We start from the raw sequence: 26,777 nt of genomic DNA, 5'->3' as shown, positions 1-26,777 counted from the left end.
GGATGATAGGTGTTCGACATCCGGGTATTTTACCTTTGTTGGAGGAAATCTAGTAACGTGGAGAAGTAAGAAGCAGAATGTTGTGTCAAGATCAAGCGCAGAAGCTGAATTTAGAGGCATGACACTCGGTATCTGTGAACTCTTGTGGCTTAAGTTTCTATTACAAGATGTGGGGGTCAACCATAGCCAACCGATGAAGTTATTTTGTGACAATAAAGCTGCTCGTGATATTGCTTATAATCCAGTGCAACATGATAGGACCAAACATGTAGAGGTTGATCGGTTCTTTATTAAAGAAAAGCTATATAACAAAGTAATTGAGGTTCCTCCCATAGGAACGGACGACCAAGTAGCAGATATTCTCACTAAGGCGGTTTCTAGTAACAAGTTCTCCAGGTTTCTCGACAAGTTGGGCATGTGCGACATCTATGCACCAACTTGAGGGGGAATGTTAACTTGTATTAGGATTCCTACCATTTGCGGGATTCCTACAATATTTGGTTTCCTAGTTTAGGAAGTAATTAGTCTTTCCATATTCTGTTAGGAAAGTGTAGGGTTGTATATATATACCTGTTGTATGACGAAAATTGAGAATAAGAAAGCATTATTTTCTTCTGCAACTAGGTCCTCATATAAGGGTAGAGTTATCAAAATATATCCCGCAGTGAACGGGTCGAGTCGTTTGTTTTTGTCTTTCAAAACTTTATTTCTTTGTCTTGTTTTCTTGTAGAGCTGCTTTTCATTGACTGATGTAAAACTTGGAATCTGCAACTTATGGCTGTTGTTGTTGATGTTGCTTGAGTAGTTTAACAACACTTGCAGTATTAGGGAAGGCATTGCCATGCTCAGATCATCTTGGACCTTTGTCATTTAACTGTGAGGTTAATTCGTCCTTGCTAACGGCGACCCTATCTTGCGGGGGGACTATCAGAGATAATCCCACAAATCAGATCCCACAAGAACAGCCTAGATTCAAGATCGATGTAATTGCCGATTAATCACAAGAATCTAGCCTCACGACAGTTACATCTTTCACAGCCACAATGCTAGCTAACTTTCCTAGAGCAGATTTTGTATTCCATTTATATATATAGCACTCAATTCACTTGTATATCAGTTGCAACTTTGTAAACCACCACGTAGAGGCGGTTTCATCCTCAGAACCTCGGAGACTACATTCCATGAGCATCTCACCTTCTCATGATGAAAAAGGAAGTTAATCATGTTTAACATCACAAAAGGTTACTAAATTCAAACAACTGTCAAGTTCTTGTCCGTAAATGTCTGTAGACAAATGTGTGGGTACAGTAGGGCCATATTCAAAATCTCTCAAGATTCCTCTGCAACATGAAGAAAAGAGAATTTATCATGAATGACCTATATAACAAGACCAAAAGAAAAACGGGAAAATTTAAAGAGAAAAGTTAATCTCTTTATAGATCCAAAATCTTGTCATTCGCCTAAGCTTTCTTTCCATCTCTGTCTCTTATCATTTTACCATCCATCATTTTCAACTCACTTGCATTCTAGATTCGATCTCATTTCCACCATTGAACACCTTTGCTCTATACCAAAAGATCATCTTGGACCATTGTCATTTAAAAGTGAGGTATGTCCTTTGTGCTTTGATTTCCTACTTGTGTTATTTTCTACGACCAAGAAAGAAAGAAAGGAAGGAAAAGAAAAGGAGAAAAAAATTGTGTTTTCATTCTTTATCGATGTTTATAGAATTTGTAGTTCCATTATCAGTGGGTTTTTTTTTTCATGCTAGAAGGGAACGAAGACAATTAGAGGAGAAAGAGAGAGAAAATGGTTCTGGAAAACATTATTTCCATCATTGACGTTGTTTCCCACCACACTGTTGTTCCAATTGCACGTGAGATCAATTATTGTTTCAAATACAATAACAACTCTGAAAATCTGAAGAGGGAAGTCAAGAAGTTGAAAAGTGCCCAGCTGAGGGTGCGCCATTCAGTTGACGATGCCAGAAACAATGGGGAAGCAATTCTTGAGGATGTTATAGAGTGGCTATCTCTTGCGGAAAAAGCTACAGAAAAAGTGGAGAGGAAGATTTCTGAAGATGAAGATAGAGCGAGAAAGAAGTGCTTCATCGGATTGTGTCCGGATCTCAAGGCACGATACCAGTGTAGCAAGAAAGCAAAGGCGGAAACACGCTTTGTTGCCAACCTCCTAGATGAAAGAGATGGTTTCAGCACAGTTTCCCATCGAGCTGCTCCAAAAGGGATGGAAGCTATATCTTTCAGAAGTTATGACGTCATGCCATCAAGAACACCCGTTTTGAAGGAAATTATGAATGCCTTAACAACTGCTGATGTGAACATGGTTGGGGTGTATGGAATGCGTGGTATGGGGAAGACAGTGCTGGTAAAAGAGGCTGCTAGACAAGCTGTTCAGGAGAAATTATTTAACCAGGTAGTGTTTGCCACTATAACCCAAACCCCAGACATCAAGAAAATTCAAGGGCAGATTGCAGACCAGCTTTGTCTAAAATTTGATGAGGAAAGTGAATGTGGTAGAGCTGGTCGATTGCGCCAGAGGTTGAAACAAGAGCAGAAAATTCTTATTATTCTAGACGATTTGTGGAAGAGTCTTGATTTAGAAGCAGTTGGGATTCCACTCAAGGATGAACACGAAGGATGCAAGATGCTGCTAACATCGAGGGTATTTGATGTTTTATCTAGTGGAATGGATATTCAAAAGAACTTTCCCATCAATGCTTTATCTGAAGAAGAAACGTGGGAGTTCTTCAAAAAGATGGCAGGTGATAATTTTTTTTTTTTTCATCTATCAATACCATATATCACTACCTAGTAGACATGCAAACATAAAAATATTGTAGTAAATTCAATTTAGAATGTAAGGATGATAGCCACTAACTGAAACCACCAACTGTAGCTATCAACCGTAATCACCAATTGTAGCTGTTAACCGCCTTCACACTATCACCAATAATTTATGTTCACACTTAAAATCTAATTTTTCATACTTTCAATTTGTGTATAAATAGACATTCAAGTTTATGTTATTATGTGTGGAAAATTTAAGAGAGAAACACTAAAGAGAAATAGAAGGTGTGTTTGAGAGCTTAATAGTATATATATATATATATATATATATATATATATATATATATATATATATATATATATATATATATATAAGCTTCTTGTTTATGAAATAAAACAGTGTGTTTTATCTCCCTTGAGTGTTTTAAAGCCACCACTAGTGGTCTCTCCCACCAACAATTAATATTAGAGTCTTGTTCGTAAAAAACAGATGAGTTTTTTAGATACATCCAAATTTTCAAAATTGTCAAAACTACATTTTGATCATTCTAAAGTGTAAGGTTTTTCAATATGAACTCAGCGATGTAAAAATCAGTCTGATTGGAGCTTGCGATGACCTACTTGCGTCGCCTACATATTTGCCCCTATCAACCATGCGCAACCCATGCGCCCAGAGGAAGAATACAACTAAGTAACACACGCGCCATATTTGAGCCGAGCCGAGTCGCCTAAAGCCGAGCCATAAACCAAGCCTCCAAGTTGTTTAGCTGAACTATGATCTGCACCGAGCCATCAAAGCTGCACTGAAGAATATTTTCAGTTCAACCCTAACAAATCGATCGACATCCATATTTAATTTTTTGACTGGTTCAACCCATTTCTGATCCATTGTCAACCAAGTCATATCGATTCCCTACTATTTAGACCATTCTGGATTCATCTGCTATGCTGTTTTTTTTTTTTTTCAAAATTCAACTCCTAAAAAGTGATATGGTCATTCAAAGAATAAAATGACTACATAAAATGCATAAACACTCATCTCGAAGCTGACCAAAGACAATTATTATAATTGGTGTATCAGATTGAAGGTATTTTTTTGGCTCATAAGAGAGTATAGAGACTGTGGAATATGGTTATGATGAACCAGATTCTGAAGAAGCAGAAGATTATCTATAAGAGGCACAAAAGCAAGTCCTCAAAGCCAATAGAAAGAAAGATAACAAAGCCAAAACCATCATTTATCAAGGTTTCGATGAAGGTACATTTTAGATCATCGCTTTCATAGAAACATCAAAATAAATATGGAAGGCTCTCCAAGCAAAATAAAAAGGTGCTGACATAATCAAGAAGATTCGTCTATAATCTTTGCGAGGTGGATTTGAATCATTACAAATGAAGTCCTCAGAATCTATTTCTAATTATCACACAAGAATTATGGTGATGGTCAATTAGATGAGAAGAAATGGATAAACCCTCATAGATGCTCAGATTACTAACTTTTGAGATCCCTAGATCCAAGATTTGATTATGTTGTTGTCGTTATTGAAGAGTTCAAAGAAGTGGAAACATTGACGGTGGATGAGCTTATAGGTTCCTTACAAGCTCATGAATAGAAGATTGTGAAAAGAAATGGAGATAAGGCAATAGAGCATGTCTTGCAATCAAAATTGTCCCTCAAATAAGACAAATATGATTAAGGAGGGACTTTAACAAGTGGATATACCACTCGAAGAAGAGGTCAACAAAGACAATGAGGATTTCAACTATTTCAAGGAAGAGGATCTTCGAATACAGAATTTAGAGGAAGAGGTGGTAGAAACACCAGTATAGGAGGTCAGGGACAATAAGTATTTACTCCAGAGGAAAAGGAGGGGATCACAATAACCGTGACAAGAGAAATATCCAGTGTTATAATTGCAATCAATTTGGGCACTATAGCACTGAATGTCGAAGGAAAGCTTCATTGGAGCTAGTTTTGCCAAAGAGGTCAATTGGAAGGCAAATAAGCCACTGGAGTTAGTGCACACCGACTTGTGTGGTCCCATAAAGCCAATGCTAACTAGACATATTAGGTACTTCTTTACTTTCATTGATGATTATAGCAGAAATACATGGGTATGTTTTTTGAAGAGGAAATCAGAAATGTTAAATTATTTTAAAGATTTTAAAGTAATTATTGAGAAGCAAAGTGGGTATAACATCAGAATCGTGAGATTTGATCAAGGTGAAGAATATACATCAAATGACTTTGAAACCTTTTGTACATAACAAGGCATCAGACATTAAACAACACCAACCTATACACCACAGCTGAATGGTGTAATCGAGAGAAAGAATCGAACTATTCTTGATATGGCAAGAAGTCTTCTTAAAGCAAAGAAGTTGCCCAAACAATATTGGGTCGAAGCTGTATCATATGCAGTGTATCTACTGAATCGTTGCCTAACTAGAAGTTTGCAAGTTGTCACTCTAGAAAAAGCATGGAGTGGTCACAAACCAAGTGTTACTCATCTTCGAGTCTTCGGTTGTGTGGCCTATGCAAAGATCCCAAATGTAAGAAGGACCAAACTAATGATAAAAGCGAGAAATGCATCTTTGTTAGATATGGTGATAGAAGGATGGGATACAAGCTTTATAATCCTATCACAAAGAAGGTGATTATGAGTAGAGATGTTATCTTTGAAAAAGATAAAACTTAGCAATGGAATGATGATCAAGAAGAAGTCAAATGGATCAGTACAGATCTGATCCTTGAAGATGAAGTGGAAATACCAACAGTACTTATAGAATGTCTAATATTACCAGTGGACGAGCCACAAACTCCAATACACAGATTCCATGTATTCAACAAGAGAAACACGCCAACACTAGGATCATCATCAACATCATCGTTAGCATCCTCATCAGAAGAACCAAGAAGGTTGAGAAATCTAGAAGATTCATATGATGTCACTTAAGTCATGAAAGATACAACTCTATTTTGTTTCTTCATAGATAGTGCCCCACTTAGTTTCAATGAAGCTGTCGCAGAAGAGAAATGGATAGAAGCAATGGATGAAAAAATACATTCCATTAAGAAGAATGATACCTGAAAGCTGACTAATTTACCAGAAAACAAGAAAGTAATAGATGTCAAATGGGTCTATAAGACAAAGAAGAATGCAAAAGGTGAAGTACAAAGATATAAAGCAAGATTAGTGGCAAAAAACTATAAACAAAGAGAAGACATTGAATATGTATAAGTATTTGCTCATATAGCTCGGCTAGAGATAATCAGACTAATGATCTCACTAGCTACACAACGTAGATGGAAGATCTATCAACTTGATGTGAAGTCAGCATTTCTGAACAGTTTTCTAGAAGAAGAGATCTATGTTGAACAACCACTTAGATACATTGAAGCCGATAATGAAGGAAAAGTATACAAGTTGAATAAAACCCTATATGGTTTGAAGCAAGCTCCACGTGCTTGGAATACTAGAATTGACAAGTATTTTCAAGAAAATAAATTTGAAAAATGTCTATATAAACATGCAATGTATGTGTAGAAAGAAGCTGATGGAAGCACACTATTTGCATGCCTATATATTGATGACTTGATATTCACTGGCAACAATCCTATCATGCTTTAAGACTTCAAGAAAAGCATGGTACAAGAGTTTAAGATGACCGAAATTTATCTAATGACAAATTTTCTTGGCTTAGAAGTGACGCAAAAAGAAGAAGGGATTTTTGTATCTCAAAACGGTTATGCCAAAGATATTCTTGAAAAGTTCAAGATGAAAAGTTGCAATTCAGTATCAACTCCAGTTGAAAATAGAGTGGAATTGAGGAAGAATAAAGTAGGAAATGTTAATCCAACCTATTTTAAAAAGCTTAGTAGGAAGCTTAAGGTATTTGACATGTACTAGACTAGATATATTACACGGAGTAGAACTTATCAATAGATATATGGAGACACCAGATCAGTCTCACTTGAATGCAGTCAAGAGAATTCTCTGTTACATCAAAGGAAAGATAAATGAAGGTATGTTCTATATTTTAAGTAAAAACTTCAATCTTGTTGGCTACTCGGATAATGATTGGGGTAGAGACCTAGATGAAAGGAAAAGCACAACATGATTTGTTTTTTTACGGGAGATACATCTTTCACATGGTCATCTAAGAAGCAATTGATTAGTAACGTTATCAAGTTGTGAAGCTGAGTATGTTGTTGTCAACTCAGTTATATGCCATTTAATATGGTTAAGGAATATACTGAAGCATTTGGGATTTCCTCAAGAAAATCCTACAAAGATTTATGTTGATAATTGATCAAAGATTGCATTAGCAAAGAACTCATTATGTTAGAAAATAATATAAATCATATCTTGGGACCTAACCTAACAGCTTAAGCTATTGGATTGAGATGGTTCTTTAACATGGTATCAGAGTGTCTTGGGACCTAACCTAATAGGTTACAAGTATATGTAAGCTTCTTGTTTATGAAATAAAATAATGTGTTTTATCTTCCCTGAATGTTTCTAAACCACCATAAGTGGTTTCTCCCAAAAAAAAAAAAAATCTAAAATGTCAATCATTTGTATTCTAGTGAGTATAAGCAACTGCTTCCATGCTTCCATGAAAAAGAAAAAAGCTTACACTAACCTATATTACAACTTAGCAGGTGATCGCATTGAACATCCAGATTTGCAATCCTTGGCAATGGAGGTGGCCAAAAAGTGTGCAGGTTTACCACTGGCCATTGTAACTGTTGCAAGAGCTCTGAAGAACAAGAACTTGTCCCAGTGGAAGAATGCATTAAGGGAACTAAAGAGACCATCTCCAAGAAACTTCGCAGGAGTGCAGGAAGATGTGTATGCGGCTATAGAACTAAGTTATAATCATCTTGAAAGTAAGGAGTTAAAATCAACTTTTCTTCTTTGTAGTCGAATGGGTTATAATGCATCCACTCGCGACTTGTTGAAATATGGTATGGGTTTGGGCTTGTTTTCTGGCTTTGTTACAGTTGAAGAAGCACAAGACAGAGTGCAATCGTTGGTTCATAAACTCAAGGCCTCTGGATTGTTGCTAGACAATCATTGCGATTGGCAATTTTCTATGCATGATCCTGTGCGTGATGTTGCTCTATCAATTGCTTTGAGAGACTGCCACGTATTTGTAGGGGGTGATCAGTTTGAACCAGAATGGTCTGCTAAGAATATGTTAAAGAAGTATAAAGAAATTTGGTTAAGTTCTAATATCGAGCTTCTTAGAGAGATGGAGTACCCACAACTTAAATTTTTACATATAAGGAGTGAGGATCCTTCTCTAGAAATAAGCAGCAACATATGTAGAGGAATGCACAAACTGAAAGTCTTAGTATTGACTAACATTTCTTTTGTGTCTTTGCCTTCATCTCTTCATTTCCTAAAAAACCTTCGAACTTTGTGTCTTCATCAATCTTCATTGGGAGAGATAGCTGACATTGGGGAGCTGAAGAAATTGGAAATTCTCAGCTTTGCCAAATCTAATATTAAGCATTTGCCAAGACAAATAGGGCGGTTGACTGAGCTGAGAATGTTGGATTTGAGTGATTGTTTTGAACTTGAAGTAATTCCACCAAATATCCTCTCAAACTTGTCCATGCTAGAAGAATTGTGTATGGGAAACAGCTTCCATCATTGGGCTACTGAAGGGGAGGACAATGCCAGTCTTGTTGAGTTGGATCATTTGCCTCACTTGACAAATTTGGACATTCATGTTCTAGATTCTCATGTTATGTCAAAAGGCATGCTCTCTAAAAGATTAGAAAGATTCAGAATATTTATTGGAGATGTTTGGGATTGGGATGGTGTTTATCAGAGCTTGAGAACATTGAAGCTCAAGCTCAACACAAGCGCCAATCATTTGGAGCATGGTGTGCTAATGTTGTTGAAGAGAACTCAAGATTTGTATTTACTTGAACTAAAGGGTGTTAATAATGTCGTCTCTGAAATGGACACGGAAGGATTTCTACAACTGCGGCACCTCCATCTCCACAATAGTTCTGATATTCAATATATTATTAACACTAGCAGCGAGGTTCCTTCTCATGTCTTCCCTGTGTTGGAGTCTTTGTTTCTCTACAATTTGGTATCCTTGGAGAAACTTTGCCATGGCATTCTCACAGCAGAGTCTTTCAGGAAACTAACAATCATAGAAGTGGGGAACTGTGTTAAATTGAAGCATCTCTTCCCATTCTCCATTGCACGAGGACTTTCGCAACTTCAAACCATCAATATTTCATCTTGCCTAACCATGGAAGAGATTGTTGCTGAGGAAGGTGATGAATTTGAGGACTCTCATACAGCAATTGATGTGATGGAGTTCAATCAATTGAGCTCACTATCGCTTCGGTGTTTGCCGCATCTCAAAAACTTTTTCTCCAGAGAGAAGACATCTCGTCTCTGTCAAGCACAACCGAATACAGTGGCAACTAGCGTGGGATTGCAATCTAAGGAAATTTCAGAGGATGAGCTGAGAAATCCTCTCCAGCTTTTCTGTGAAAAGGTACCTGCATAGTTTTCATTCAACTGCTTATGTCTTCATTTTGTGACAAAAACAACTCATTTGGAGTCTAGAAGTAAATGTACCTTCTTTATAAATTGAATTTTTGATAAGAAAATAAAAAAGCAAGAAACCAAAAAAGCAAGAAACCATCATACCATTTCATACCTTCTTGCTATAAACGGAAACTATTTCATTTCCTTGACTTTGAGAATTAATATCCTTAATAAAACAAAAAATATTATATGCAGATTCTTGTCCCGAAACTGAAGAAGCTGGAATTGGTCTCTATCAACGTTGAAAAGATATGGCATGGCCAGCTTCACCGGGAAAATGCATTTCCTGTTCAAAATTTAATGACATTAGTTGTGGATGATTGCCACAGCCTGAAATATCTGTTTTCTCCTTCCATGGTTAAAAATCTTGTGCTACTCAAGCATCTTACTGTACGTTATTGCAAGTCCATGGAAGAGATAATATCTGTGGAAGGATTGGAAGAAGGAGAAATGATGAGCGAGATGTGCTTTGATAAACTGGAAGATGTTGAGCTCTCTGATCTTCCAAGACTCACACGGTTCTGTGCTGGCACACTGATCGAGTGTAAAGTTTTGAAACAACTGCGCATTTGTTCTTGCCCTGAATTTAAGACATTCATCTCCTGCCCCGATAGCGCGAACATGACAGTTGACGTTGAACCTGGAGAAGTGCATTATTCAAGGGAGAGTGACCACAATGCCGTGCAGCCTCTCTTTGATGAAAAGGTGACCTCTTCTTCTATTCTCCTCTCTTTCCCCCTTCCTTCTTTCACTTCATATATCCTCTCTTTGATCAAGGTCGTAATCCCTCTCTTCAGTACTATTGAAAAGAATATGAAAGAACATAAAGCTTTATGAATTTTAAGGAAACATTTCAAGATAGCGTTACAAATCTAAGATAAGTCAGCCAAAATTTCTGTTATTGTTATATTAATTTACCTGTGATTGGTCTTCATAAAGGTTAATTAAAATGTCAAATTTTTTAAGTCTAAAGGGACTGATAGACCACCCGAGGTTGTAAAGTGCAAGCCTTTCTCTTCTTTAATCAGAAGGAAATTTTTTTTCAGGGTAATACTTTTAACTGACTATTTTTTATCTGTTCTTTTACATTCTAAATTGATGCCCAATTTTCTTTAAAAAAAGGTTCTTAGTTTTATGTTCTTTTACATTCTTATCCATTTGATTTCCATTATATTAATACATAATTTCGATTTTCTTAAATCAAATTCATATATTTGGTTCGTCTTCACCTTGTGTACCTTCTTCTTCGTATGTTCTATATATTATTACAGGCATGTTTATTGTGCTTAACAAAGACGGATGGGCCTCGCAGGTTGCATTCCCTAGCCTAGCTGAAATCAAAATTTCCAACATAGAGAACTTAGAAAAGATGTGGCACAACCAGCTTGCTGAAGATTCCTTTTGTCAACTACGATCAGTAACAATTTCTAGCTGTAAAAGGCTAGTGAGGGTTTTCCCATCAATTTTGCTAGAAACATTCCGGATGGTAGAGATGTTGGATATCAGTCATTGTCCTTTGTTAGAAGAGATCTTTGACCTTGAAGAAACTAGTGCATCTGGTTCCCTTCAGTTAAGAGACTTGTCCTTGATTGGACTAGGCAAACTGAAGCATATATGGAATAAAGATCCTCAAGGAACACTCAGCTTCCAAAATCTACATGCATTAAAGGTTTCTGATTGTAATGTATTGAAGAATCTGTTTCCATTCTCTATAGCTAGAGAACTTGTGCAACTAGAAAAACTCGAGATAGAGCATTGTGGGAAACTGGAGGAAATTATTGTGAAGGTGGACCATGGTGAAGCAGCCCATTGTTTTGTGTTTCCGCAGCTAACCTCTTTGAAACTTCAAGAATTACCAGAATTCAGGAACTTATATCCAGGGAAACATACTTGGAAATCTCCCATGTTAAAAAGGTTGGCGGTGTCTAACTGCTGCAATGTAGCATTATTCGGCTCCAAATTTCTTAAATCTCAAGAAACTCAAGGGGAAGTCCAACTTGGTATCCCGGCTCAACAACCTCTCTTCTTCGTCGAAAAGGTATGAATCTAAATTATGCCTTCTGTTTTCCTTTCACTTCTTCTCTGAGGTATTCAAAAACCTGTGGATACTTTCATGCCTCAACATATTTCAATTGCATTACCATCATTATTCATTGGAAATGATAGTTTAAGGGTCAGTTTCTCTGCACAAATGAACGTTTCTCTGCACAAAGCTTTTCCTTTTCTTTTCCAAACTTTCACTGTGCAAAGCAATATGTTCCTAGTTATTGGCTGCATAATATCAAACATCTGCTACTCATTGAAAGGCTGTTCCAATGGCCATGAATATCGTCGGAACAGTCTACACTCTGCATCAAATGCACTTGGAATGAAATGAAGTAAAACCTTTACAGAAATATGATATAGCATAACTCTAACTTCTGTTTCCTTTTTTACTTTATTTGTTTTTCCTTGTTGCTGGTTAGTAACTCAACTTACAACAAGTTTCAACAAGAAATATAGAGAAATTTTGGTTGAGATGGAATAACTAATATCATGTCAGATGGTTCTTTTCACCCTTAAAAGAGGTAAAATGAATCAGGTCCCTCATGGGATCAGACCCTTCAGTGCATTTTTTGCTGATTAGATACTAAATTGGTATGTGAGAGCTTAATTTTCCATTTTTTCTCCTTCAAATTGTGTAAATTAATGCAGGTGAAATTACTTTTATTTGGGAGGAATATCAACTCCCACTTTCCTTTTGTTTGAGCGTGTTGCAGGTGATCTGCAACCTGGAGGAATTGTCATTAGGCGGCAAGAACACAACAGCTTCGATCATCTGGCATCGCCAACTTCCAATAGAGTTATATTCCTCATTGAAAGTTCTAAAGTTACACCATTTTGGTGTTAAATCAGATCCTATCTCATTTGATTTCGTTTCAAGATTACGGAATCTTGAAACACTATCCGTGACACATAGTTCTTTCAAAAAGCTATTCCTGTACAAAGGGCATAGTTCATTCAAAAAGCTACCATCGATCGGAGAAGTTGGTGGTGAAGAGGGACGTGCACTTGCACGATTAAAAAATTTAACAATACATGCAGTTCATGATATAAAACATATATGCAAGCAATACCACCTGCTAGCTCCCATTCTTCACAATCTTAAAACTCTCAAAGTAGAGGATTGTCACAGTTTTGTCAGTTTAGCACCATCTTATGTGTGCTTTCAAAATTTAACAACTCTGGATATACAGTCTTGCCTTGGATTATTGAACTTGTTTACATCATCAACGGCTAAAAGTCTTGTGCAACTTGTTAAGTTGACCATAGCTCATTGCAAAAAAATGACAGTAGTGGTGGCAAGACAGGGAGGAGATGAAGCTGATGATGAGATCATTTTCAGCAAACTAGAATATTTGGAACTTCTAGATTTACAGAATCTCACAAGCTTCTGCTTTGAAAATTATGCCTTCAGATTTCCATCATTGAAAGAAATGGTTGTCGAAGAATGTCCTAATATGAAAAGTTTCTCTCCAGGAGTGTTAAGCACGCCAAAGCTGCAGGGAGTACACTGGAAAAAGTATTCTAAGAACACAGTGCATTGGCATGGTAATCTTGATATTACCATACAACACTTATACACAGAAATGGTATGTATCTATAACTCCTGTATTGTGAGCATGGCTTGATTCTTACCCCTCTTTCATACTAATTCAAATATTCATTTTTCCTTTTCTTCTAGGAATGAGTAGGTGCTTCAGCAATTTAGCTTCTTTTTGTTTTTTTATTTAACTAATGCAATAATTTGGATTGGGGCAGGTTGGATTTGATGGAGTAAAGAGGCTGAAGGTCTCTGACTTTCCTCAATTGAAAAAGAGATGGCATTGCCAGCTTCCTTTCAACTTCTTCAGCAATTTAACAAGCCTCACGGTAGATGAATACTGTTACTCGCTCGATGCTTTACCGTCCACTCTGCTACAGTTTATGAACGATTTGCTAGAACTGCAAGTGAGAAACTGTGATTTACTAGAAGGGGTATTTGATTTGAAAGGGCTTGGTCCAGAGGAAGGGAGGGTTTGGTTACCCTGTTTATATGAATTGAACTTGATTGGATTATCAAGTTTGAGACATATATGTAACACAGATCCTCAAGGAATTCTGGAATTCAGAAACCTTAATTTTCTAGAAGTTCATGACTGTAGCAGCTTGATAAATATATTTACACCATCGATGGCATTGAGCCTTGTGCATCTCCAGAAGATTGTAATAAGAAACTGTGACAAGATGGAAGAAATCATCACCAAGGAGAGAGCTGGGGAAGAAGAAGCAATGAATAAAATCATCTTTCCTGTACTAAAAGTGATCATTCTCGAGTCTTTACCTGAGTTAAGCAATATCTACTCTGGAAGTGGTGTTCTGAATCTTACATCGTTAGAAGAGATTTGCATAGATGATTGTCCAAATATGAAGATCTTCATCTCCTCCCTTGTAGAGGAACCGGAGCCTAATTCAGTTGGTAAAGGAAAAGAGCAGAGGCAAGGTCAGGGAGGCAATTATAATTTCACTGCACTTCTCAACTATAAGGTCAGTTTGTCTACTCAAGCCTCTTTCACCAATTCCCCATGTTATAGATGTTAATACATACTATAGTGACTCTGTTTTTCTGGTTATATATTAAATCATTCTGAAAGCAAAACATTGGTAGAATAATGTAAATAATGGATGTAACCATCAAAGGATAGATATATATGTAAGATGTTGAACCTCATAATCCTGGAACAGTAACCAACTAAGAATAATTTCATTATTCACTCTTCTAACCATGGTGCTGAATCAATTATCCATCTGTTTTTGCGATATGAAACATACACATGTTCATGAGTTCTTCATTTGTTTTTGCGATATACACATGTTGACTTGAATTAAATGATGGTAATGTTTGGTGGTGGGAGCCTGCCAGTTTATGCAATAACATCCTGTACATTAAAGGGACACTAAATCCTACTTTCTTATGTCTTGGATTGGTTTTCAGGTTGCATTTCCAGAATTGAAAAAATTGAGAGTGGATTGGAATACTATCATGGAGGTGACACAGCGTGGCCAATTTCGGACCGAGTTCTTCTGCCGACTAAAGGTTCTTGAACTCGTCCACTTTCCTATTGATTGTGTTGATTTTCCATCCTGGTTCCTTCAGAGATTCAACATTTTAGAGAGCCTTGTTGTGTGTGATGCTTCTTTCGAAGAAATAGTCCGGCTTGAAGAGATGAGTAGCAGGCCGAACCAGGTCTTTGCTCAGCTAAGAGTATTGGAGCTGTCTAAGCTGCCGGAACTCATGCATCTGTCGAAAGAACGCTCGCAGGCATGTCAAATTTTCCAAAATCTAGAAATTCTTCGAGTATCTGAATGTGGCACACTGAAAACTTTAATTCCAATGTCGGTATCTTTCCGATGCCTGATGACTTTGGAAGTCTCAAAATGTAATGGGCTAGCAAGTTTGATGTCTTCCTCAACAGCTAAAAATCTTGTGCAACTCACTAGCATGACTGTAGTCGAATGTGAAACGATTGAAGTAGTAGTTGCAAACGAAGAAAATGAAGCAGAAAATGAGATCGTTTTTCATAAATTGGAAAATTTGGCATTTCACTGCTTACCAAGCCTCACAAGCTTCTACATGCAAAACTGTGCATTGATGTTTCCTTCATTGGAGAGAGTATTCATAGATCAGTGCCCGAAGATGGAATTGTTTTCACGGGGAGTCATAAACACCCCAAAGCTAGAGAGAGTACAATTAACAGAAGGAGACAGCACAGGATTCTGGAAGGATGACCTTAATTTGACTATACATAACTTGTTCGTGAAGAAGGTATGAATTCTTTTGCCAAATTTAGTTGCCTAGTCCAGATTTTGTTTTCCTTTTCTCCTGGATCTAGAAAACATGAGCAACTAATGTCTAGCTACTCTGCCAACATAAAACTAACGAATAATCTTGTTAAATTTCTACTGCTTTCACCAGACTGTGACTCTTAAGTAATGTAACGATACAGCTTCACATAGGGAGTCAACAAAAAGCTCCTCTATCCATTCAAATCCTCTTTGTGTAGTGACCTCTAATTCTTTAGTTGACTCATTTCCAACTCAATTTCATTTGCTGGGTTATGGCATGGCACAGTCCAAATTGCCAAGCTCATCTAGGCAGCCCAGCTTAGCCCGTGAGACAACTGCAGCACATAAAAATCAAATGTATGCTGTCTCTGAAGGACCAGCTTCTGAGAATTTGCACGTGAATGAGAATCCAGATGCTGGAAAAGATTCCCATCCTGTCATCGAAACAAGCACTAATCTTGTTATCAAAGAACAGGCCATGAGAAATGGATTGATGAAACCAGGCCCTCAAGTGACCTCAATATACCAAGATTCCCAGGCAACTTTGAATGATAAGGTAGCTGTCTCTTCTTTTTAGTTGCACTGTTCCTGACATGATTTTGAAAAGCTTGCCACATCCTGAACGCAGGAGGATCGTGAACAAGGTCAGAGTCCCCTAGCTCCCATTGACATTGAAGCTCCCATCTCTCAGCAAGTTCAAAATGATTCTCAAGCAACTGACGAGGTAATTCTCTATTTCAAATTAAACCATTCAAGCACCGTCTTTTGTTCTTAGATGATACTTAAAGAAAAACTGAAATTACTACAGAAGGAATTTCGACAAGACCAATTTATGACTGCTTCTTCAAGTCAGCAAAAAAACATTGTTCTTGTATCTCCTCCCAGTGCTGGAGAACAATCTCTTGCATCAACTTCTGCATCTTCAACCAATGAAACCTCCACTCAGAAGCTCGCATCTCACACTTCCTCGAGAGAAACTTCAGAAACAATTACAGGAATCGAGTCTCTATTTGCTACCATGGAACAATTGGTCAGACCATGTCCTGTGTCTTCTTCGCAGCCTGAATCAAGTGCAAATACACATGCTGAATCTTATGAGTCTGATGTTGGGAGCCCCGAGAGTCATGTCTACTCTATGGGTTTGATAAAGAAAATCTTATTGAAACCCCTGACGGAAGTAGCAAGATCACCTGATGGCCTCCTGTTGCTAGCTACAATGAAGAATCTAAAGAAAAGCGATCTCCTAAATTCTCAGCAGTTACAAATCATTCAAGCTTACATTGACAATTTTGATAGTCTAGTGTCCAACTACCCATTGTACGAGCACCAAATTGATAGGACAAGTGCACTGAAATATTCCATTGAAGATAAGAAAAAAGGAATTTCTGACCTCAAGAACCATTACGGAGATCTTATCCACAATGCAAGCAGTCTTGCTGCAGAGAGGGAAGCATTGAAAAAGAGACTTGATGAGATTGCGGACGAAGAAATTCACATCCGAGAAGATGCAGACGATCTCCGTACACAGCTGATCAGTTGGAAAGCTGAACTAGAAACGCACATGAAAGCTCTTCCAGAAGCTTTGAGACAAGAAAATGAAGCTGATAATAGAGCCAACAATTCCAATGAGTATTGGGGTAAGATTCGAAGCTTATTTGCTTGAGCAGTTGAGTTGTTTGGGATTTACTTTCGAAATGGTGATTAATTTTGCAATTATTTGTTGCCATGAACCATGTACATTGAATCACTCTTGATAGTTTTCAAGTAAAGAAAGAAATCAGAAGAGATTAAAAGACTGCAAGAATAAGAATTACTAGTGTATTGTAGGCAGAGTATAATTGATTGCTAACTAATAGCAACAAGTCATGTTATGATCTGCTAATAAACTAACTGTTAGGAAATGAAATATTCCCAATAGCAGAGTTGTATAAAATAGAAGATATGTATTTATTCACTTTTCATTGTAATGCCTAATATGTCGCTACTGAAGCTACAATGCAGCAACTGATTCCTGACTTGTAGGAATCAGTTGCAGTCTCCCTATATAAGTATATGATTCAGTATCAATAACAATTACTTTGGAAAATTCAATCTTTCTTTTCATTCTTTTCATGGTTTCAGAGCTGACTTAGAATCCTAATTCATTACTGCAATTAAATCTCTCGCCTAGCATCTCTTCTTCAGCCATCATGACCAACAATGAAATGTCATCAAACCTAGAAGCTCATACAGATTTTTCAAGAGGGAATCTGTCAAATTCCTATTTCACTCACCATTCAGATCATCCAAGTTTGGTTTTGATTTTCAAACCCTTGAATGGAGACAACTATTCTACTTGGAAAAGGGCTATGACCATGGCCTTGAATTCTAAAAACAAGCTAAGTTTTGTTAATGGCTCAATCAAAGCCCCTTCAGAAGAAACTGATCCCGAAGGATATGCAGCTTGGTCTCGATGCAATGATATGGTCCATTCATGGATTATTAACACTCTCAATCCAGAGATTTCAGATAGCGTGATATACTACTCTACCGCTCATGAAGTTTGGGAAGACCTTCATGACCGATTTTCTCAAAGCAATGCACCTCGTATGTTTGAAATTCAGCGAGATATCACTTGTTTTAGGCAGGAACAACTTTCTGTTTCGGTGTATTACATAAAATTGAAGGGACTGTGGGATGAACTGGCTTCCTACAATGATTCACTACATGGGGCGCAGCAAGATCAACAAAGATTAATGCAATTTCTGATGGGTTTGAATGAGTCTTACAATGTTGTTCGTGGACAAGTTCTCTTGATGAATCCCCTTCCTTCGGTCCGGCAAGCATATTCCTTTGTCTCTCAAGAAGAAAAGCAACGTCTTCTAAGTTCAGCACACACCATCAATGATTCAGTTAACAGTGCAGCCATGGCGGTTCAAAGCAACAACAGTAAGTTTAATGACAAAGGTGAGCGTTCCTACCATTCTTTTAGACCGCAAGACAGATTGACAGATAATATCAATGGGGGACGCATATTTGAACAGGACAGAGATAATTTCAGTGGAGGACGCAGATTTGAACAAGAAAAACGCCGGTTTGGACCTAGACGAGGACGGCCTCATTGTTCCCACTGTGGAGAACCGGGACATTGGGTCCAAACCTGTTATGAGCTCCATGGGTATCCAGCAGGGCACCCTAAGGCAAAGCACAATTCAGCCAGACGCTTCAACCACAGCAACAAATCTGCAGCAAACCATGTGTCAGAAAGTTTTGCTAAAGAAAACGGCAAGTCTGTTGTTGGAATTTCAGAGACCCAATTGAAGCAGCTCTTATCTCTTCTTAATGACAAAGGTGCCAAATCCAGTTCTCAAGCACATGATGTAACCAAACCAGGTTTGCCTAAAATTGCTTCCCGTAGTTGGATTATTGAAAGCGGGGCAACATATCATATTTCTTCATCATCTCAATCATTTTTTCAACGAGATAACAATTGCTCATTGCCTCCTGTATTACTGCCTAGCAGGGAAACAGCTAATATTGTTGCAAATGGATCATTGCCTCTGAATTCCACTTATTATTTACATGACGTGCTTTGTGTACCCACATTCAAAGTTGACTTGATGTTAGTCAATCGTTTGACAAGAGGTTTGAATTGTTCGGTAACCTTTTTCCCTTATTGGTGTATTTTGCAGGATCTGGCTACGAGGAGGATGATTGGTTTGGGTAAACAACGTGACGGACTATACTACTTGGTGGCAATAGGGACGAAGAAATCTATGGTACAACCTACCCAACCATTACATCGACCAGCCTGCAACCTCACCATCTCATCCACCGATCTCTGGCATAAACGCTTAGGCCATATCTCACCTCATCGTTTAAGTTTCATTGCCCATCAATTTTTAAATTTTTCTGTTCAATCCAGTCATGTTTGTCCTATTTGTCCTTTGGCTAAGCAAAGTCGCTTGCCTTTCAATTCTAGTGTCATTTCCTCTATAAAACCTTTTGAAATAATTCATTGTGACATTTGGGGTCGTTATCGACACCCTTCCATTTCTGGAGCTTATTATTTTCTTATTATCGTTGATGATTATACACGTTTCACATGGATATTTTTGATGCGACACAAAACTGAAGCTCAATCTCTTATAAAACGCTTTTTCAGTTATGTTCTCACACAATTTGAATCTCCCATTAAAATTTTTCGAAGTGATAATGGTGGCGAATTTATATCACTTCATTTTTTTTTTCAAGATAATGGTGTAATTTTTCAGCATTCCTGTGTTTACACGCCTCAACAAAATGGGGTTGTGGAATGCAAACATCGTCACATCTTACAAGTAGCTCGAGCTTTGAAATTTCAAGCTCAACTCCCAACCCAATTTTGGGGAGAGTGTGCTCTTACTGCTGTCCACATCATCAATCGACTCCCTTCCTCAGTGCTCTCCTTCAAAACTCCATTCGAACTTCTCTACTCAAAACCGCCTTCTTTTTCTCATATCCGGGTTTTTGGTTGCTTAGCTTATGCTACCAATGTACATCCTTCTCATAAATTTGACTTTCACTCAATGCCCTCAATTTTTATTGGTTATCCTACCGGTCAAAAAGCATATAAATTATTTGATTTATCTTTCAAAAAAATTTTCACTAGTCGCGATGTGCGCTATCATGAACATATTTTTCCTTATGCATCTATCAAACCCGGTTTTGTTCAACATCCTTCACCCATTGAATTTGGTCATATTCCTCTTCTAACTCATGCCACAACTTCTCTTTATTCCAGTCCATAAACTTCTCCTCCTGTTACAGCACATGCACCTTCATGTTCACCGCCACCTGCCTCCTCAAATCCACACCCCTCATCACCCCAGCCTCCACCTATCCTCCGCTCCTATACACGTCGACCACCACCCGAACCCACCCCACCTGAACCCAGTTGGCCTTCTGAAAATCCACCACCACCCGAACCCGCCCCACTTCGTCGCTCCAGTCACCATACTGCTCCGCCAGCCAAGCTCAACGACTTTGTCTGCTCCAATGTTTACTCCCACCAATCAGCCACCTTACTGCCAGGTCCAACCAAAGGTATGCGATATCCCATGACCAACTTTATTTCATATCATCGTTATACTCCTGCATATCATGCATTTGTTGCTTAGCTCAGCACCATCCCAGCGCCTAAGTCTTATGCAGAGGCTGTTGTTCATCCTGAATGGCAGCAGGTCATGCGCTTCGAACTACATGCTCTCCAAGCCAATGGCACTTGGTCTCTCACCTCACTACCGTCAGGCAAGACACCGATTGGTTGTAGATGGGTCTACAAAATTAAACACCATTCGGATGGTTCTGTCGAGCGGTACAAAGCTCGTTTAGTCGCCCAAGGTTTCACTCAAATGGCAGGAGTCGACTATCATGATACATTTTCTCTTACTGCCAAAATAATCTATGTCCGTTGTTTACTTGCCTTAACAGCAGCTCATGGCTGGTCCCTACACCAGATGGACGTCCATAATGCTTTCCTTCACGGACACTTAGCTGAGGAGATATATATGTCTCTGCCACCAGGTCTTCGGCGCCAGGGGGAGGATCATCTAGTTTGTCGCCTCCACAAGTCCCTTTACGGTTTAAAACAGGCATCCCGCTAGTGGTTTGCCAAATTTTCTGAAGCTATGCATTCTGCTGCTTTTATACAATCAAGAGCAGATTATTCTCTATTCACCAGGAAGCAGGGTATGTCCTTTACTGTTCTCTTGATATACGTTGATGATATCTTGATCACTGGAAATGATCTGGTTAACATTGCTGCAACTAAACAATTCCTGCATAAACATTTTCATATCAAAGATCTTGGTGATTTAAAATACTTTCTTGGAATTAAGGTGTCTACTTCAAATAATGGAATTTTCATTTCACAACGTAAATATGCACTGGAAGTCATTGAGGATGCAGGTTTGTCAGGTGTTGCTCCTATTAATACTCCTATGGAACGGGGCTTGAAATTATCAGACAAGGGCACCCTGCTCAAGGATACAAACCGGTATAGAAGATTGTTAGGTCGGTTAATTTATTTGACTGTATCAAGGCCATACATAATGTATGATGTACATGTCTTGAGTAGATTTATGCAGCAGCCCCGAAAACTTCATATGGAGGCAGCTCTTCGAGTTGTTCGATATCTAAAAGGTGCACCTGGCCGAGGCTTATTTTTCTCTTCCAATAGTGACTTAAAGTTGAGAGCTTATTGTGACTCAGATTGGGCAGGCTATCCACTCACTAAAAGATCTACAACAGGCTATTGTGTTTTTCTTGGACCTTCACTGATATCCTGGAGGTCAAAGCGGCAGAAAACAGTTTCGCTTTCTTCTGCAGAAGCAGAATACCGAGCAATGACAGGAGCCTGCTGTGAGTTAACATGGTTGCGATGTCTACTGAAAGACTTGGGAATGTCACACCGTGAATCTGCCTTGCTATATTGTCACAATAAAGTTGTGTTACACATTGCAGCCAATCCAGTGTTTCATGAGAGAACTATGCACATTGAAATGGATTGTCATTACATCCGAGACAAGATTCAAGATGGTTCCATTATTACAAAACATGTCGACTCTGCACATCAACTAGCAGATGTCTTGACTAAGCCCCTGGGAAAAGAGATCTTTGTTCCTATGGTTAGCAAGTTAGGAGTGCAGGATATGCACTCTCCAACTTGAGGGGGAGTGTTAGGAAATGAAATATTCTCGTGTATAGAATAGCAGAGTTGTATAAAATAGAAGATATGTATTTATTCACTTTCCATTGTAATGCCTAATATGTCGCTACTGAAGCTACAATGCAGCAACTGATTCCTGACTTGTAGGAATCAGTTGCAGCCTCTCTGTATAAGTATATGATTCAGTATCAATAACAATTACTCTGGAAAATTCAATCTTTCTCTTCATTCTTTTCACTAACAACTCTTATAGACTAGGACAATCTTTTATTTGGTGGAAACATAAGAAACTAAAACTAACATAACAAAAAGGTAATGTGGAATCCTGAAACAATCTTCAACACTCCTCCCTCCTTTAGAAACTATAAATTCCAATCTTCTATCGTAGGAGCTCAAACTTGCTTCCTGGAAGTGGTTTTGTAAACAAGTCTACTAGCCGATCTTCATACTTGCAGTAAATTAACATACCTCATAAATTTTTGCACCTCTAGTAAAAAAATAGAGTTTGATGTTAAAATGTTTGGTTTTTCCATGAAACAATAGATTGTGAAATTGCTATAGCTTCTTGATTATCCACTGAGATCTCTGTAATTTCCTTATGCTCCATGTACAATCACAAAAATCTTTATTTTAAGCCATAATGTTTGATTCACTGTTGCTGCAATAAATTCAGCTTCTGTAATGGATTGTGCCACAATGTCCTGCTTATTTGATGGCCATAAAAACATTCTTGATCCTAGGCTAAAATAGAATCCAGAAGTGTTTTTCATGTGATCAATAAATCCTCCTTAATCAATGTCAGAAAAACTATGCAGCTTTAAGTTTTGACTCCTCTAAAACTGAACACCAAAGCTGACAGTTCCTTTGATGTATCTCAAAATTTGTTTGGCTGCTCTTAAATGTATTTCACTTGGACAATGCATGAAATGAGATAAAAGACTTGTAGCATAGAGTATATCAGGTCTAGTTGTCATTAGATACATCAAGCAACCAATCAAGCTTCTGAATTTTTCTTCATCAACTCTATTAGTTCCATCTTCTTTGCTGAATTTTTCTTTTTGATTCATTGGAGTAACTATTGGTTTGCAATTCAATTCTCCATATGAAATTGCTTCAAAATTTCCTTTGCATACTTATTCAGGTAGATGAATATTTCATTCTTACTTTACTTGATTTCCATTCCAAGAAAATATGTCATGAGACTAAGATCAGTCATTTCAAAAGCTTGCATCATCTTCTGCTTGAATTCTTCAACTTGTTATGCATTGGTTCCGGTCATTAGAAGGTCATCAATATAGAGTGATATTATAAGAATATCATTGTTATTCTTCCTTACATAGAGATTTGCCTCAGATAAGCTTTTCTGAAAGCCAAAGCTTAGCAGATAATTATTAATTTTGCTATACCAGACTCTAGGTGCTTGCTTTAATCCATATAGAGCTTTCTTTAGCAAGTAGACTTTATCTTTTTTTCCTTGAATCATAAATCCAGCTGATTGTTCAACATAAATCTCCTCCTATAAAACACCATTTAAGAATGTTAACTTAACATATAACTGAAACACTTTCTAGTTCTTATGTGCAGCAATAACAAACAATAGTCTGATGGTATCCATTCTTGCAACTAGAGAAAAAGTATCTGAATAATCAATACAACATCAAGTATCTAAGTATATCCCTTAACTATCAGTCTGGTCTTATGTTTATTGATGAAATTGTCTGCATTTAGTTTAGTTCTAAACACCCACTTTACTCTAATGATGTTTTTGTCCACGGCCTGTCAACCAATTCTTAGGTGGAGTTTTTCTGAATTATTGATATCTCCTCCTCCATTTCTTTCTGCCATTTAGAGTTTTTGAGAGCTTTTTCATATCCATCTAGTTCACAAACTGCTACATGTCTCCTTTGATAAATGTCAGTAAAAGACTTTGTTCCTCTGATTGGTGAATCATCAACTAGCTCATCTTGCCACTGAGATTTGTCTTGATCTTCAAATAGCTTGTAGTTTTCTGAATCCTTTCAATCCCATTGTTCATCTTCATGGAAGTGGACATCTCTTGTAATGATCATCTTTTATGTATGAAGATATATTTTGTAGGCTTTAGAAACTAAACTATAACCTACAAAGATTCTTGAAATTGCCTTCTTATCAAGCTTATCTTGCTTGTCCTGTGGAACATGAACAAAACATATACTGCCAAAAAATTTAAGAAAGCTTAATGAAGATTTGTAATTATATCAAGATTTAAATGGTGTTTTTTCTTTCAAAAATTTGATTGGAAGACAATTATAAAGAAAGATAGTCATATTAGCTGTTTTTGCCTAAAATTCCTTAGACAATCCCTTTTCATGTAGCATGCATCTGACCATCTTCATTATGTATCTGATTCTTCTCTCACTAACTCTATTTTGCTCTAGAGTGTAAAGAGTCGTAAGTTGATGCTCAATGCCAGCATCTTCACAGAATATGTTGAATTTTGATGAAGTGTATTCTTTCTCATTGTCAAATCTTATGGCTTGAATTTTGCACCCACTTTGATTCTCCATATTCTTTTTAAATCTCTAAAAGATTCCAACCATTTCTGACTTGTATTTCATGAACAAAACTCAACACATTCTAGTAAAATCATCAATAAAAAAAATATAGTAGCAACTACCTTTTAATGAAGGTGTTTTCTGAAGGCCTGCCATATTAGTATCGATCATTTGGAGATTTAGGAAATGGCTTCCTGTTTTGCTTACCAAACTAACAGGCTTGATAGTTTGATAATTGATCAGTATGCAATGACAGACCTTTCACAACATCATTCTTCTTCATATTGTGCATGCGTTGAAGATGATAATTTCCCAGTCTTTTATGCCATACTTTTGTGTGGTTAATATTTGTTGAGAAAGTTGTATGCTCCTTCTCATATGGTGAGAATGAGAAACTTTGACCTCTCATCTTAGCCTGCAATATCTTTTATCCAGTAATATAAAAAATATGATAGGATTTATCTTTAAAAATCATCTTCATTCCTTTTTCTATCAGCTGCCCAACACTTAGCAAGTTCTTATCTATATCAGGTACATAGAGAACATTTGAATTTATTGAGATTGCAATGGTTCCTTTTCCCTTTAATGCTATATAATCATCATTCTCAATTCGAACCTTTGTAATTCTTGTAGGTTGCAATGTTTTGAAAAAACTCTTGTCAAAAGTCATGTGATTTGTGCAACCACTTTTAATGAGCCAATGATCTGAGGAAAATTAATTGAAAAAAAAAGCCAAAAATTAAAACCCAATTGAATAAGAAAATTACAAAAAAAAAACTAATTAGGGTAGTGGTATTATTGTACACCATTTCACAAAACATTGTTGATACTAGTTATTTAACTAGCGTTTTGCCGCATATCGTAATTTTTTTTAAAAAAAATGGATATACAAGCTATTTTGATATTTTTTTATATTAAAAAGTTCAAAGCATAAAGCGAAAAGGTTATGTAAACATCTAATCAATGAAATTGATAATCATTTATATAAATAAACAAAAAAATAGTCATTAACAATAACTAAAAGAAAACTAAAAAGATTGAGAGATGAATATAGATCGTAATATTTGATCCTGTAAAATGAGATATTTACTCATTTATGTTTATTAAATTTATTTATTAAAATTATAAAAGATAATAGAAATAGAAATACATATGAAACTGATTGAATAAAATAAAATAAATATTAGGCAAGGCCAAACATATTAGGAATATTATTTTAAAATAAATATTTTTTATAAAATAAAGCTCACCTATATAAAATAAAAAAAATCTTTAAAAATTAAATACAAACAAACCAATTTTTTTTTAAAAAAAAAGAACTCTATAATAAAATCCTGCAAAACCCATGGCCTAGGGAATAAGACCGGGATAAACTAATAGAAAAAAATTAAAAATAACCACAAAAGTAATCTTTTTTTTAACAAAATAATGTAGAATGATAAAATAATAAAATAAAATGAGAAAAAAAGGATATTAAACTGCATCAACTTTTCAAACTTGTTACCCGTGTCGTTACATTGGAAGCAACACAAATGGAAAAATAGTAAAACTCAATACCTAACAAATTAAATGCTAAAGGAAGAAACCAAGAAAAAAAAATCAATCACACAAAAAATTATAATTAAAAGAATGAATGTGAAAATAGAAATACAAAAATAAATTAGAGGGCATAAAAAATTTTAAATTGAAGGGTTAAATTGAAAAGAAAGATACTTTAAAATAAGGAAAAATAAATCAAAAGAATGAGGGCTAAATCGAAAAAAATAAAACAACATAAACTTTAATTGAGGGATGAAATTGAAAAGCAATGAAAACAATAAAAAATCAAAATAATAAAGACCGAATTGAAAAAAATAATAAATAACAAATTGTAATTTAAGAACTAAATTAAAAACATAAATTTTTTTTATAAAAGGGCCAATGACAAAAATATGCAATAAAAAAACATAAGGACTAAAATTGAAAAATCAAATGAAAAGAGAATATACATATACTTTCTCTAGAAGATAGAAAAAAAAAAAGAAATGATCACCAGTGACAAATCATCTATCATTCGTCGCCACACATCATATTAATAGAAAAAGAGCATGGTAACGTTTTCAAGAACATGATGAAAAGTCATGTTTGACCATCAGATGACATCTCATGTGCTACTCATTCGCTAGTGTGTAACGAGCACGTTCCAACAATTGTTTTGAATAAAAAATATTTTTTCAACTTTAAAATACCATAATGCCCTCCATGAGACCAGGACTTTTTAAAAAAAAAACAATGTGAAGGATAGAAATGTCCTTAGACA

General features: G+C 36.6%; 2 protein-coding genes across 7 annotated transcripts in view; both read left to right on the top strand.

Moving 5' to 3' along the window:
* The first annotated feature begins 1,331 nt into the window (after positions 1–1,331).
* LOC18110142 (uncharacterized) overlaps positions 1,332–26,777 on the top strand; it is a 39,540-nt gene continuing 14,094 nt past the window's right edge. Inside the window, exons 1-5 of one of the 6 annotated variants that reach the window (XM_052452721.1) lie at positions 1,332–1,609; positions 1,775–2,782; positions 7,474–9,338; positions 9,587–10,096; positions 10,704–11,224. In XM_052452721.1, the coding sequence (XP_052308681.1) occupies positions 1,810–2,782; positions 7,474–9,338; positions 9,587–10,096; positions 10,704–11,224 (3,869 nt within the window). In that variant the 5' untranslated portion in view covers positions 1,332–1,609; positions 1,775–1,809. Of the gene's footprint in view, positions 1,610–1,676; positions 2,783–7,473; positions 9,339–9,586; positions 10,097–10,703; positions 11,225–26,777 lie in introns of those variants that run through there. The other 5 variants (XM_052452720.1, XM_024600699.2, XM_052452724.1 and 2 more) reach the window with 5 other exon arrangements.
* Positions 15,838–17,210, top strand: LOC7479132 (uncharacterized). Its single transcript, XM_024601394.2, has 2 exons — positions 15,838–15,980; positions 16,065–17,210. Exon 2 carries the CDS (start codon positions 16,089–16,091, stop codon positions 16,917–16,919), a length of 831 nt encoding a protein of 276 aa, XP_024457162.2. The 5' UTR covers positions 15,838–15,980; positions 16,065–16,088; the 3' UTR covers positions 16,920–17,210.

This window comes from Populus trichocarpa, chromosome 5 (genome assembly GCF_000002775.5).
Source record: "Populus trichocarpa isolate Nisqually-1 chromosome 5, P.trichocarpa_v4.1, whole genome shotgun sequence".
In the NCBI taxonomy this organism is placed as follows: Eukaryota; Viridiplantae; Streptophyta; class Magnoliopsida; order Malpighiales; family Salicaceae; genus Populus; species Populus trichocarpa.
Note: the sequence above shows the minus strand (reverse complement) of the source record. Positions and strands in the feature narration are given on the sequence as shown.